At 44.2% G+C, this 15,876-nt stretch overlaps 1 protein-coding gene across 6 annotated transcripts in view; it reads left to right on the top strand.

Annotated features, from left to right (window-relative positions):
- nfia (nuclear factor I/A) overlaps positions 1–15,876 on the top strand; it is a 146,152-nt gene that overhangs the window by 99,554 nt on the left and 30,722 nt on the right. For all 6 annotated transcript variants that reach the window (XM_084922179.1, XM_084922176.1, XM_084922177.1 and 3 more), the window contains exons 3-4: positions 6,844–6,909; positions 7,473–7,547. In XM_084922179.1, coding sequence (XP_084778305.1) covers positions 6,844–6,909; positions 7,473–7,547 — 141 coding nt within the window. The remainder of the gene's footprint in view (positions 1–6,843; positions 6,910–7,472; positions 7,548–15,876) is intronic.

Here is a 15,876-nt window from a genome sequence, read left to right on the forward strand (position 1 = left end):
AGGTCGGGGTCCTGCTCCTGCAGCGCTGCCTGGAAACATAAAACAAACGCACCCGCCTCCTGCTCAGAGAAACATCATCAGATTCATTTTTATACTTCTGTTTTATTTTCTGATGCTGTGTGTGTGTGTGTGTGTGTGTGTGTGTGTGTGTGTGTGTGTGAGTGAGAGAGAGAGAGAGTGTGTGTGACAAAATATTTAAAGTTCATGCAATAAAATGATTTTAGTTTAATTCCAGATGAAATGAGACATTTGTTTGATCTGATGCTTTGTTCTGTGTTTACTCACATAATCGAGCATGAAAGAAAACAATACCTTTAATGATGGACCTTAAATAAAGGTGCCGATTTATTTTTAACAAATCATATTTAAGTGTTTTTCGAATGCTGCTGACCGTCTGAGTCACCTGACTCACACAGGGCCTACGGTTGCTACAGCTCTCTTTGTAGAGTCGTACAATATAAAACACCCCGAGGCGGCTGTTGTTGTGATTTCTGAATAAAACTGGATCGAATTAATCAGGCGTTTGCTCTGTTAGCTGCAGGAAGAGCTTAGAATCTAAAAGAGGAAAATTACAATTTCCTGTCTTTTCCTGGTAACGCTTGTTATAATCCAGAGGAAATGCTGTTTGGAGCATGCGTGGAGCTGTTCGGCCCTCGCAGAGCTTCACGCGGCTGCCTGCAGGTCAGATAATTAGCCCCCGGGGTGCACAGGTGTAGGTGTCACCTGCAGGAACAGAGAAGCTTTCATTCCTTTCAGCTTCAGTCACAGTGCCTCATTGCTGCAGTCCAGCCAGACTTCAGGTCCGTGAACGTGTGTGTGTGTGTGTGAAGGTAATTTATCCTGCGTGGCAGTCTCAGCTGATTTGTGGCCTTTTAAAAAATGAATTCAAACGTCTCTTCATTTCATTAAAAGCTAAATCAGAGTGCGCTCAGATCGATGCCGAGCGGTTTATTTATTTATTTATTTTGTACCCACTCAGAGCCCGTCCGTCCACGTCTTCGTTTTCGTATCCTTCCGGTAAAGATCCTCCAACTGTCGTCTTCGGGCTGAATATTGGAGGTGTGCGGCGTTCTGCTCTCCCCTCTCTCTCTCTCTCTGTAGTGTCGGCATGTCTCTCGCCCACGTCACTGAGTAGCCAAACACGGAGAGAAACAGATTTTGGCAGCAGAGCGCTTCGCTGTTTCTGTTTGTGTTGCCTCCTGTCGCTCTGCCAGGAGACGACAGCGCGATCCCAGCGTGGCTCGGTCATGGGGGGGCGGAGTCTGTGTGCATTAAAAACAAACCCGGAGGAAGTGTGACCTCTTTAAACGCGAGCTTTTTTGTGTCCTAACGGTGTGACAGAACTTCACACCAGTGAGAAACGGCGTCTGTGTCAGCTGACAGAACCTCTGAACTGACGTTTCATTTTTATTTCGCTCTGCAGTAAAACTGGTGATGATGTCATTATCATTAGATTTACTACAGATTTACCGCGTCACGCTGAGATCAGCGACGCACACGAGAAAGGCTTTGCTTAAATTGCCCATCATCCTCTCTGCCGTGAGAGACGCCATCCAGCTGCGCGTTCCTCCCTCACACAGGTCGTTCTCGTCCAGGGCCTTCGACGTGTCACACTGTAATAATTCCCCCATCCTGTAGTTGCAGACAGACCTGGTTCCTTTTGACAGAAGCTTTTGCGTTTTTGGAAATAATCTCCGCAAATTTTAAACTGATTTATTTGGCACTTGTATAAAACTGCCATAACGTATGAGTGCTCTAAATGAGCACGTCTTTTCTCATAAGGTAAGTCATCCACTCCCATCACAGGAAGTAAAACCCGTTCTGTGGAAACCAGTGGAGCTCTACTGGAGGTGGACTGGTTGGACTGGTGCTCTGCTGGTTCTTGGGTTTAATCAATAACCTTGCAGCAGAGTCCTGAATGAGCTGCTGGGAAAGGGGAACGTGGGGGTGAGGCTGAGCAGGTGGGGTGCAGGTGGTGACGGTGCACTGTGTTCTTGGCAGTGATGATATCTGGTCGGCACCATTAATGTGAATCCCGGGAACGTTACCTGTTGACCTTTATTCCCGGGAGTTAACAAGACGACTTCAGAAGTTTTTTTCAGAAAAATTCAGAGGTAACCCCCCACCCCCACGCCAACCCGTCCCCCACCGCCTCTGACTCTCTGCTGCCTTTCTGGAAAGCATCCAGTAGCCCCCCTCCCTTGTTCCTAGAAAAGTACCAGTTCATGTCAGAGAGAGAGAGAGCAGGGCGAGCGAGAGGGAGCGACCTCTGGGGCGATCAAGTTTGACTTTCCCACAGAGAGAGCTAGAGAGTCTGATCCCATTGTTTCCTTTATGTCCCAGTGCTCTAAGTGTGTGTGTGTGTGTGTGTGTGTGTGTGTGCGTGCATGTGAGTGTGTGTGAGGGTCACGTGATCTTTCCATGGTGGTCAGGTGTCCGAGGCTCCACTAGCGTTCAAGTGGGTCTCATAACCCAGGATACGCGTTACTTGAGAAGCTTTTCAGAGTAAAAGCATAGGTATTTTCTGATTCTTCTGATTTCATTTGATTTAATATTTAAAGTCTTTGATGGTGACCGATGGAAAAAAGTTTTCAGAGGTGAGTGTGTGTTTCAGGATTTTTTTCTAAAGAAACAAAAAGGACTGTAAACAGGAAAATAAGAAGGATCAGGAAGTTCATTAAACTTCCTGATCCTTCTTTATTTAAGGAAAAAGCTTTTTAAATTCAAAGTATAGATGGAAACATTTTTTCTTTTATAATATATGACTTAATTACAAGTCTGTGATGAGGGGGGGGGTTTGAGTTAGATGATCCACGCCCCTCAGTGGGGGGGTGGATGCAGACAGTCCGGTCTGCTCCCACGCCTCATTAGCATATTTAATTAACCTGCTGACGGCTGAATGAGGGGAGCGGGGGACGATGGGGTAGGGGGGCAGTGTGTGAAAGTGCCCTCCAACACACACCCATCAGCAGCACCCCTAACCCCCCACCCCATAGTTGCCGTGGTTTCCGCCTGATGCTCTTTGTCTTAAGCTGCTGAAGCAAACAGACGCGGTGAACAGCATGCAAAACAAGCCTGATAAATGCTGCCCTGTGTGTGTGTGTGTGACAGAGGAGGGGGCCGGGGGGGGCAAAAAGTTCATGTCTCTTAAATGTAACTGAACTGCACAACCTCGCAGCGAAAATGTGCAGGCGCAGCATCCATAACGTGTGGTCTGCAATAAGAACTCCACAGAAGGATTCAAACCTGGACCAAAGTGATTTACACTAACGAGAAGCCCTTTAATCCACGCAGGACGACCCGACACACTCAGCAAACCATCACTTCAAAGGCAACCTGCTTTCCTTCACTCAAAAAGCACTCCTGTCACCTCCTCTCACATTAAAGAAAACATATTCACGCCTCAGAACCAGCAGGAGATAATCACTTGACTATCTCTCCGCACCGTTCAGCCAGCGTGTGAGTCGTTAAAGCGAAGCCCCGCTCTTCCTCTCGATCCTGATTTTCCTCTTGGATCACACATCTGGGCCCGCGTGGCAGCGGCTTCAGCCGGGCCTCCGTCACGTTCGCCGTGCGTTACTTTCCTTCATGTTTGCCTTAATTAAAAGTTTTGCTTTCCTGGACGTTCCAACTTCTCTCCGTCTGCTCCTGAGTCATGGCCCCGCCAGCAGGCTCCGGGGGGATGATGGGTAATATTTCTTCCACTCCCTGCCTACTTTATCTGCAGCGTGGCCGATCGATGCCCCCGAAGCCGCTAAATCATTTGAAAGAGTGGAGCTGCATCGGAGCAGAGAGCATGCTGGAAGAGGAGGCAGACGCAGAGAGGCCGGTCGCACGAGCTGCACACAGGAAGAACATTTGCCATGATACTCGGAGCTGACCTACTGCTGCTCACACGTCCACAACAAAAAATGTCCGATCTCACATAGAAGAGAGAAAACTCTAAAAACACAGATGACAAGTTTAGTTTAATAAAACAAAGAAATGTGTAAATAAGTTACAGACGCCTGCAGCTCAGTTTGATCTGATGCAGTTTTAATGAAGCATTTTTAAGAATGTGAAGCAATATCGAGAGCATCCTGAGCGGCTGCATCACTGTCTGGTTTGGGAACTGTGCCATATCGGACCGCAAGACCCTACAGCGGATAGTGGGAACAGCAGAGAAGATCATCGGGGTCTCTCTCCCCTCTATTGAGGACATCTACACCACACACTACATTCGCAAAGCCACCAGCATTGTGGCTGATCGGACACACCCCTCTCACACACTCTTCACACTCCTGCCATCTGGAAAAAGGTACCGAAGCATTCGGGCACACACATCCAGACTGTGCAACAGCTTTTTTCCACAAGCCATCCGTCTCCTCAGCAAAAAGGGACTGGACTGATAAACACACACACACACACAAACATTATCACTCAGCTTAACTCAACTACCTCAAAACATTGAGACTGGACTGACTAATCAACACAAGCGCAAACACACTCACCTACACCACCAAACTATCGTACACACCAACCTGTAAATGCTCTTTTGCACAATATTATTACTGGACTTTTTGCACTAACTTCTTTACTTCCTAATTTTTGCTGCTACACTAAGGAATGTTTACTGTTCCTCCACTACCTCAACTCATCATCACAAAACCTTATTATTATGTTACGTTGTGTTTTTTTGTCACACTGTCACTTTGTTGCTCTTGTTTGCACATTTGCACGTGCACTTTGTTGTCTGCTGTCTGTTAACAAAAAAAAAAAAAAAGTCTTCCTTAGATAGTTAGATAGTTAGTTTTTGTTAATTTATGTTGTAATTTATGTTAGGTCAGTCTGTCTTGTCTCTGCTAGCCAGCTAACTAGGCCTCTTAGTTAGCTAGTTTAGTGTTTTCTGTTAATTTATGTTGTAAATTTATGTTGCATGTAGCACCTTGGTCCTGGAGGAACATTGTTTCGCTTCACTGTGTACTACCTGTATATGGTTGAAGTGACAATAAAGCCAACTTGACTTGACTTGACTTGACTTGACAACAGCTGAAAACACATTAACGCTCAAACCATCCGTGTTGTGTTGAAGAGATATTCTCAGGTCAAAATAGGACTGGGCTGTACTTCCATGTAATACCTCTATGTGCCACAAGGAGGTTCAGTGAGTCAGTGTAGCCTTTATTTAAGCGATTAATAAAACGATCGGGGAAAAAAGACTAAAAGTTTGAAGAGCAAAGCATTTTAGCACACCTGCTGGTTAAACACTGCCCCCTGTTGGTGAAGGTTTGAGTTCATATTTGCAGTGGGTAATTATAAAAGTACCTTTACTATTATTATTATTATTATTATTATTATTGTTGTTGTTGTTGTGGGATGTAAGACACTCCTGACTGCTTGAGACCTGCAAACTGCCAAAACCTCTGCTTTCACAGAGGCACTCACACTGCTGATGATCGGTTAATCACGTGACTGATTAGCAGCACCTGGTTGCTGCTGATCCCGCTGTTCCTGTGGAAGCAGTGAGGCTGGATGTTGTTTTTCAGAGCACTGCAGAGAATCCTGTGACATAAGAAAATGACCCGTTTCCTCTTTTTTAACCACCTTGCTGTAGTAGTTCCAAGAATTCCCACCTTCCAGCAGCTGCATGGATTGGGACTGAGCGGGACTCTATTAGGTACAGATGCCTTCAGCTGATGACGGGATAATCGATGACTTTTTGTGTAGTTGTACATTGTAATCATGTAAACATGCGGTTGTTGAAAACGCTCGGGGTGTACCGTGTGAGATTCTGTCACGCACCGGGTATTTCTGCCGTTTTAACTTCAGGTTTAGCTATCAAACATTATTCAAAATGCTTTTTAAAGACTAAGTATGAAGAGGATTTATCCGTTCATGCGTCGGTGGTCGCAGCTGCTTGGCTTATTTATGATATTTGACACTAGCTCCTCCTCAGACATTTCACTCCTCCATCCTTCCATCAGTCCTCTCACTCTGAACTTCAGCATAGGCTCCGAGTTCTTCCTGTGTCACTGAGCGTGTGCAGAAAGTGTGACTGAATCAGCTGCAGCAGCTGGAGTCTGCCAGTCAGTCTGGTGTGTGTGTGTGTGTGTGTGTGTGTGTGTGTGTGTGAGAGAGGTACCAGGTGAAGGCTTTGTGGTGTGGAGATCAATACAGGCATCCCCTCTACACACGCACACACACACAGTCAGTGTTTAACAGCAATGACACACATGCTGACCCATTAACAGAGTGCTTTTGAATGCACACTGGAGCAGCTGGGAATCAAACCACCAAACTTGTGATTAGCAGATGACCTGCTGAGCTACACTAAGTCCATATTTTGGTGAATAGCCTTCGCTGGTGCTCGTTTCTGTTCTCGGATGATCTGGGATTTGTAGAACAAGAGAAACTGCAGCAACATCTTAACTGATTACTTATTTGAAAGAGTAACTAAAAAAGTGATTACTTTATCTGCAGAGACAAACCTGATCTGCAAATGGTAATGCTTTATTTTACCAAACACTAAGGGCAGCGGCCACGACGTAAAGACAAAATTTAGCCAACAGCAGCTCGAAGGTGATGTCGGCTCTGTGTGGGACTTTCTGACGCTTTAAGAATTTATTCTGAAAGCGTTGCACTTCCTGATTGATGAATATTTTTTATTTCGAAAATGTATTTACAGCATGAAGGATGAAACACATTTCATGATAACATTAAAGATAACTTCTTTTTTTTTAACTCCCAGCTATCAGTGAAGTAACCGCTGGATCAGAACAGACAACTCAGTGTGTGTGTGTGTATGATTGTGTTATTAAGTTGGTGTTGTTCGGCTCGTCCTCATCTTTGTGTTTCTCTCCACAGAATCCGGCCAATCAGAAAGCCCAAATCAGGCCAGCGAATCAGACATCAAGGAGCAGCCGGAGAACGGTGAGACACACACACACACACACACACACTGAGGCCAACCTGTGTGTGACCCTGTGTGGTTAAACGAAATGAGGCTGTGGTCAAATATGCACACACACACACACATTCCTGAGGAGAGGTTGTTTGTCTGGATCAGGGAAGTGCGTATGGAAGATTTTTAAGTGTGTGTTGATGGATGTGATAGCTCTGTGTGTGTGTGTGTGTGTGTGTGTGTGTGTGTGTGTGTGTGTGTGTGTGTGTGTGTGTGTGTGTGTGTGTGTGAGAGAGAGAAGGATATCCTCTCTACTTTGTGTGTGTGTGTGTGTGTGTGTTAGACCTTGACCCTGGTGTTCAGCTACGTGTGTGCAGACACACACAGCTGGTCCTGATTATTCCTGTTGGGAAACAGAAGCCTGTACTTCCTCACTCATACTGATCCTTCCCTGGTACTACTGGTACTAGTACTACCTGTAATCCTGCTGCAGGTGTAGATTTCGGGGGCTTGTCAGTGTTTGGCTGTGCCGATATGTGTTGGTGATACAGTAGTAATATAGTAATAACCCCCTCCCTCCCTCTGCTCACAGGTCACCTGGGCTTCCAGGACAGCTTCGTGACACCTGGAGTTTTCACGGTGGCCGAGCTCGTCCGAGTGTCTCAGAGTAAGTTCTGTCTCTCTCTCTCTCTCCTCCTGCAGTGAGGCCGAATGAGGCCAAGCACTGATTGGATCGCAGATCTGTCATCGATAGTGCATCTAATGTAATTCCTCCAGACCAAACCACAGGCTGCCTGTCTTAATGAACACACTGTGTGTGTGTGTGTGTGTGTGTGTGTGTGTGTGTGTGTGTGTGTGTGTGTGTGGCTGCTGATGTGTGTTTGAGTGGTCTTCCTGCTGATGAACATAAGAACATGTTTAGGAGAGTGTGAATCGTGAGCTCAGCTTGCAGCACAAGGCTGAGCACCTGTGCATCAGAGAGCCAGGTGTTCACCGTATTCTATAACAATAATAGTAATAACAATAGTAATAACTGTTACTTAGTAACACCTTATAAGTAACTGATTACCAAAATCACTGTATGCATAATAACATCATAGATTAAAATGTGAACAACACAGACTCAAACATTATGTGTTTTAAAGATGGTGAGAGTCGATGCTGCAGGAGAGTGCACGAGCGGCCAGTCAGCTGAAGGCTCTGAAGCACCATCGATTAATCGAATTCTCATATAAGAAATACTTCTGTGATAAATATTCAGAAGAGAAAAACACAGGTCTTGCAAAATGACGCTTTACACACCATATTAAAATAGAAAACATTTTCTTAAATGCAAACATAAATAAACCTCAAGTCTCTTATCAAAGGTCAATATAATCTGTATGAAACTGAAACCTAAAACATGTACCTTTACTCTGTGTTCTTGGAAGGCTTGTGACACTGTTTCATCTCCTGGATGAGCCAGATTACATTTGGTTTGTATGTATGTATTGTGTGCATATGTGTGCAGTGAATGACCGAGTTTGTGTCTGTAAGCCTTTAAAGGAGAACGCGGTGTCTGCGAGCATATCGGCATTGTGACGTTTGTCCTGTGCTTTGATGCAAAGTGTTTGTGCTGCTGAGAAGACATGCTTTGATGGTGCGTCGTTAATTAATATTAATAATAACAATTCATCTGCAGGTTTTTCTCTGTGTAGAACAAACAGCGTTGGGCAGAGCAGCTACAAACTTCCTTTTCTTCCTCTGGTAGTTTGTCGATCAGCTGCTTTGATGAAGGACTCCCGCTCGCTGTTTCCCAGTAAAGGTTTTAATGGTGATCACGGGAACATCTACTGCTTTGGGCTATACAAACAAGTTTTTTTACTGTATTGTTGTGGCTCCGCCTCTTGTGCAAACAGACTCCGCCTCCGTGTTAAACTGTCCCAGCATCATCAGGACTGCATGGGCTGAATGTGGTCAGACTTTTTATCCACACGCTGTTCCTAAATGTGTTTCTACTGCAGGTCTGTGAGTGAGTGCTGCAGAGCTGTGCATTAAACGAGGATTTCATATAATCGAGTTATCCGAATTACTCGATGAATCGTTGCAGCCCCAGTTGATATTAAAACTCTTCAGATCCAGGATCTGCTGCCAATCAGCAGCCCCTCCAACTCAACTCTAATTATGAGGAAATATGAGCGACAGGCGGGCGATCGAGAGACCGCAGGGTGGAGGAGAGAGAGGGGAGGGGTAAGATGGGTGTGCGATGGACAGAAAGGACAAGTGAGAGAGAGAGGCGGGGGGACATGACCTTTAAAAAGTGCCGACATGCAGGAGAGAGAGAGAGAGACAGAGAGCGCAGTGGGATCTATATGAGTCTGTCGATCGCCCACCGCTAACAATAGGCGATGTAAAGTGCCTGTCAGCACACACACAGACCCCCGATCAAAGAGCCATCGATCACACACACACAGTTATCCCTGCTTGATCAGATACTCACATGCAGCTGCTATCTCACACTCACTTAATGACACTGAAATATAAGGCATTCTTTCAAATTAAAAGCATCAGTGAAGTCTGTTAAACTTTTTGTTCTCCAAGGGTAGCTTTGCATGATTCAAAGTTCTGAATAAGTCTCCTCAGCTATGTCCAAATCCAACTGAAACCCATGTACTCTGATTGGCCAGTATCTGGCCAACACAGAGTACATGTGTTGGAGCCTCAATGGAGCCTGAACATCCTACATACAGCAGGAACATCATGATGTTGGTAAATAGTTTGCTCAGCAGGAAAAACCGAGGTTGGACTTAGTCTTTCAAGTACACAAACACATGTTGCTGTGTGCAGCGTGTCCCTGAAATGAGCTGTAATGTCAGGTAACGATTAAAATGACTGCAGCCTGCACAGACTCCTGTTCACACACTGGACTTCATTAAAGTGCTTTAACACAATAAACACGAGGGCTGTGGTTGTGATGCTTCACGGAAATACAGTTGTAGAAGAGTAACATGTTCCTCCACACAGAAACACGCAATTTATAGAATGATGGTAGATGCACTAGAACAGTGGTTTTTGGTGTTGCATTGCTGCTGATGTCTTTGGCTTACCGTGTCTTCTTCAGGGTCTGTGTTTCTGCCCTGAAAGTGCCAAGTGGTGTTTTTTTAAGTGCCATCCATTTTTTGATTTGATTGAGAAGCCATAGAACTATTTTAAGCTGATAGCGCCGTGAGTGCAGTGGTGTTCAGAAGATGTTTGCTCTGAGCACTTTGAGCTCAGGCTTATTGGAATTATTCAGAAAATAGACGCTGAGAGCAAAAGTGAGGCAGCCTGTGGGCAGACCTTTGCAAATCATGCTGTAAACAACACCTCTATGCTGACAACCCTGTCCTTTACTGTTCAGTGGTGCTGTACATTGTGGTCTTCAGTGTTGCTTTGGATGGCTGAGAAACTGAATTTTAAATTTCACGTGACACCTGTCAGCACATTCGGCAGGAGAACTAGCTCCTTCAGAACAGTAGATGATAGAAGAGAAGAGAAAAGGCCTTTACTGTCATTGTACATGTACAATGAAGTTGTGGGTGCTTCACACCGACTTTGCCGGAATAAAATATAAAGCGTATAAAATAAATAAATAACAAAAATAAGAGAAAGGCACACAATAGAGGACAAAGTGCTCGGAAGCAGTGCAAAGAAAAAAAGGACTTCTTAGAGTCCATGTGTGAGTGTCCTGAGTGATGAGGGTTACTCAGCCTAGGACTGGGCGATATATCGCGTTTTTAAATATATCGATATATTTTTATACGAGATATGAGATGTGATAATATCGTTTATATCGATATAGTCTATGTTACGTTATAATTATACTTGTGGAACCGCAAGTTTGCCTCTTTCATCCACTTTTGTCTCTACGCAACGTTACTCTGCCTCGCCTCTCTCCTTCACTGAACACAACTCCTCCCCCTCCATCGCTTCACCTGCAGGCAATGAGAAGATGGACACGGCAGCTATCAAAGAGGAGCTGGTCGGTAAAAAGAAAACATTTGGAGATTACTATTTTAGTGCTGTCAGCGTTACTCTCGTTAAAATGACCTTAACGCTGTAACTGCATTAATGCGGCAAATTAACGAGTTACCGCGGATCGCCCCGTGCGTGGGGCTACACGGCGTCGACGCGCTAGCATTGCGGTTAGCGGTTAGCTCGTTAATGCGTTGACGCCATGCAGCTAGCACTACTAGTATTTTCACCATTTACAGCAGCGCCATAAAGTGCAAAATGAAGAGTGTGTGAAACTGCGTGCTGTATCCCAGACCGCGAAGTCTCCCAGCCTCCTGCCCCGAAACAAACCACCTTACAAAACCCGTATACCGTATTTTTGGGACTATAACCTTACACTAAAATCCTTTCATTTTCTCGAAAATCGACAGTGCGCCTTATGTATGAATTCTGGTTGTGCTTACTGACCGCGAACTGATTTTATGTGGTACACGGCACTCAGAAACCTCTTAAAAAATGTTTTAGTACGACTTTGGTAAGCTACGAAGCCGCACAACTTGATGGATTGTTGGAGCATTATGGCTACTGTAGTCAGGAGCCTCGCGGAGTAATACGTACTCTGCTTCAACGTAATACTATAAGGACCACAATGTGTGTATAAGGACCACAAATGGCACCTGTTAAGAGTCATGGTTATGAAGCGGATTTCAAACTCAAGGCTGTCAGTCAGTGGAACTTGGGAACAGAGCAGCCTCGAAATCTGTCTTTGTTATTATGCTCAGCGTCTTTTTAGTTTACATTTTGACTGCACAGTTGTGAGCTTTTTGTTATGCACAAAAACATTGCTTTATTTTATTTATGGAGCATTATTATTTAATAAATGCTGATGATTTATTTCTGAGTAATTTTTTCATTTACATCTACGCTGTATGTTAATAAAAGTGCCTGTGTGAGATCTGGGACACAGCTTTGAAAAAGAACTCTCTTTTTGTTCTAACTTTATGGCTTTGAAAAAATATCGAGATATATATCGTATATATCGCCATCCAGCTAAAGAATATCGAGATATGAATTTTGGAACATATCGCCCAGTCCTAACTCAGACCATTGTTGGGTGGGCGGGCAGGCTGGGGTGGGGTGGGGTGTGGGGGAGTAGTGTTTGTTAACAGTCTGAATGGCCCAGGGGAAGAAGCTGTTAGTGAGTGTGGAGGTGTGGGACCTGATCGACTAGTGGGTCAAGCAGGTGGTGGGCGGGGTGCGAGGGGTCACCTGTGATGGCCCTGGTTTACCTGAGATGATTTTTTCTCTGGGCAGATGGAAGCAGCGTCCTATCAGCGTTGAGATCATTATAATGCTCCTCAATATAAGCTGAGGTTAGACCATCAGCCCTGGCTACTATTTCGCTCCAGTTACTTTTACCATCGCCCTAAGGAAAGCGTTGCAATTTTACTCAATGTGAAGCTGAAACAAAAAATATGAAGAACAATGAGATTTCTCATTTTCATCCTTTCATTTTGAATTCTACCTCCAGATGTTCTTGTTTCACTCCATTATTTGCTTTTTATAGAAATAACTTTATTACTTTTACTTTTTTTTTTTTTTTCCTACTGACAAAGTTTTTCTATTTGGCTGTATTATAAATGAAGTCTCTCTCAGGCTGAATGAACATGTATTCACACACACACACACAAACACCCACACACATACACACACTATTCAAGTACATTAGCTTTTAACTGATAACCTGAAATGCCTATTGCGCGTGCACGCACACACACACACACACACACACTGTGGACTCTCCTGCACTCTAATCCATAAGTGATTCTTCCAGAGCCGCATCGCTGCAAATCTGCTGACCAACACAAAGCGCACGCCTGCACACACACACACACACACACAGAGCGAAAGGGTGTGTGTGTTTGTGAATACATTTGTGTCTGTCTGAATGTGTCTGTGTGTGTAAGTATATGAATATATACTGTACTTATAGAGAGTGTGTGTGTGTGTGTGTGTGTGTGTGTGTGTGTGTTGCAGCAGCATTAAAGCAGCTCGGCTTTGCTGCCACAGACACTTTTCTTACTCCTCACTTTGCTCACATTAGAAATATTAAATGTAGACAAAGCTGAAAAATGTTTTTCATCTCATCTCCTTTTATATTAATACAATACACACATGTTATTCTCAGTACATCTCAGTACATTTTATTCATACAGCCAAAAGTTAAACATTTGTGTGAGTGATTTCTGTAGAAAAATTTATCCAGCCTGATGAAACCTGTAAATGTCTCAGAATACAGTGGAACCTGAAGGAAGCGCTCCATCCTCAGGTTCCTCCTCAGTCGAAGCGAATTCAGTTTCTGCTGATTTATGTTAACGTTCACCTCATGAGTCCGAACTCTACAGCTTTTTATGTTCTTCTTGATGAAGCTGTTGTCATAATTTCCTGTAGTTATATATTTGTGATGTTTTGAGCTCTCGGGGCCACCGTACTGTGGCCAAAGAATATATGTATGATGCTGAAGCAAACCTGGAAGGACACCTTTACTTCAGTGTAAAACTCAGCTGACGTCGGCAGATTCTCGCTGCGGCCCTCGTTCTCCTAAGCGTTCCCCTTTAAGAGCATAAAAAGAATTCATGCATTTCTTCATTCAAATAAGCAGCTGTGGGGGAGTGACAACAGGCGAACATCTGCATCGTGCAGGATCAAATTCAGACTCCAGCATGTTCGGATGAGGTGGAAGATTACAGGAAGCAGAAATTACGATTTGCCGCCAAAGGTCGCCTGATCACTTCACTGTGTGTGTGTTATCAGGAGTATGTATTTCTTTTTTTTTTTTCTTTTTTTTTTGTGTCCCGTTTGGATCTTTAGCCATCAGAATTGTTGTCTGAAGGCCAAGAAAGATGCCAAGTTGATTTACTTTACCAAGTGGATCATCATGGCCTTGCCATATTGGTCCATTTGATTGACCTTTATTATAATTATGTATTTATTTTATTTTCGTTTTTTAAAGACAGGACAGACATGACTGGGGGATAGGACAGGGAGAAAGAATGAAAGAAAGAGAGGGAGAGAAAGAAAAATAGAGGGGAGAAGAGATGGTGAGAAAGGGGGGAAGAAAAAAAAAAGAAAAACAAACAAAACACCTGGATCACCTGTATGGAGATAAAAAAAAAAAAAAAAACAGAGAGAAAACAAACAACAAAGAGCAATATAATAAAAACAACACCATCACAATAAACTAGCTAACAGTAGATAACAGTAGATACAAAATATTACATGTTATTGTTTTTTTTTGTTTTTTTTGTTTTTTTAGTATGTATTTCAATGAAAGTGTTCCCGGTGGTAGGACATGGTGCAGAAGTAGCACTGGGAGTCTCCGTTTGATGCCAAAGAAAAGATCACAAACTTCTTCTGGTTCCTGCGTGCTGAGGGGGAAGTCTCAGGAAGACCTGAGACCAGGAAACCAGGAGCCTGAAGAAAATTTTAACGCGTAATGTGACAGGCAGTGTGAAAAACAGTGAGAATGAGGCACAGGAAAAAGGCAAAGTCCAAGAAACAGTCCAAAGATTAAAAACAAGGAAAGAACTCCGAACATGGCAATAGACAGAACCTTACTTGAAGCTTCACCTACATCACCATCACCCCACAGCACTCTTTGTGATTATATGAAGAATCATTTCTGGTGTGGTTCTTCTTTAAATGGAGTGAACACACACACACAAACACAAACACACACACACGCGGGGGTCTGCAGGGGTGACTGAAGCCTATAGCTCACCAGAAGATGAGATGTGGTTGTGGTGGAGGGGGGGCTGGTGGGGTATTGAACAGAGCGCGCACGCACACACACAGCGGGTGACCTTGGCGTTGTGCAGCCATTACACAATTCACTGGCAGGCCAATCGAATCTCTCTCTGTCGATCAATATCCTATTAAAGCAGCACACAAAGAGAGAGAGGCCGGGCGGGCGAGCGAGCGGGCAGGTTAGTGTAGCGGCCGCGGTCACATGTAATTGGTCACTTCAGTGTATTCCTGACTTCTCCTTCCTCTCTCTCGCTGCGATGTGTCATTAAACTCTCGCTCTCTCTTCCTGTCGTTCTTCCTCTGATCCTCCTCTTTCTTTTTTTTCTTTGCTCATATTCCTCCTCTCTTTCTTCCTCCCTCCGTCCTCTCCCTCGCAGTCTGTTTCTGCCGCTCTGTACAAACCTCACCTGAGCGAGACATTACAGCTGCGTTTATGAGGGCCATAAGTTTGGACAGTAACTTGTGTTTGTTGTGCTTGTTGAACTGACAACAGCGAGGCGTCCGTCTGTCACCAGAATTCCTACCGGTCAAAATTTAACCAAAGCAGTGCTCCTCAGGAAATAAGAGCTGCTGGTTGCTGACATGAGGGATCAGCATAAAATTGCTAGGTCTAGTTAATAGCTTTTTAAGGGTTATTTAATAGGAAAAAAAATATTACTGTACTCATATACACATACCAGCTAATGTTAGCCTCAAGTTTCCTAAAAATCACACTTTCCCTCTGACAAACAGTTTGATTACATTCTTATATTGTATGAGAGTTTAATCACTAGGAGTCCAACAATGTTAGATCCACTTCAAAGACCATTTCATTATGACCATAACAGTAGCTAACAGAGGCCAACGGCAGCTTACCGAGGCTATTAACAGTTAACTAAAGCCCCTTTTCCATTAATACCTACTCGGATATACTCACCACGGATCGCCACTCGGGTCGACTGGTTTTCCATTACAATCTGGTACTACCTAACGTTCGTGGTTGTCATCATAGCAACGCATCCAAGCATCCCGCAATGTAATTAATATACGACATGATTGCTACAAAAAAGGTGGACGTCAAGGTAAGAATATATCTGCTGCTCGGTCTGTGGCTTTTTGTCAGACTCGGGGAACACGGCGTTGTTTTTTGTAACCGTTTCCTTCATTGGCGAGTTTCAAAAAAGGGTGGTTTTATTCTTGTCAACATGACGCTCTCATGACTCATCGAGTGACGCTAC

Source organism: Perissodus microlepis, chromosome 23 (assembly GCF_051167445.1).
Source record: "Perissodus microlepis isolate ML-2025 ecotype Zambia chromosome 23, ASM5116744v1, whole genome shotgun sequence".
Classification (NCBI taxonomy): Eukaryota; Metazoa; Chordata; class Actinopteri; order Cichliformes; family Cichlidae; genus Perissodus; species Perissodus microlepis.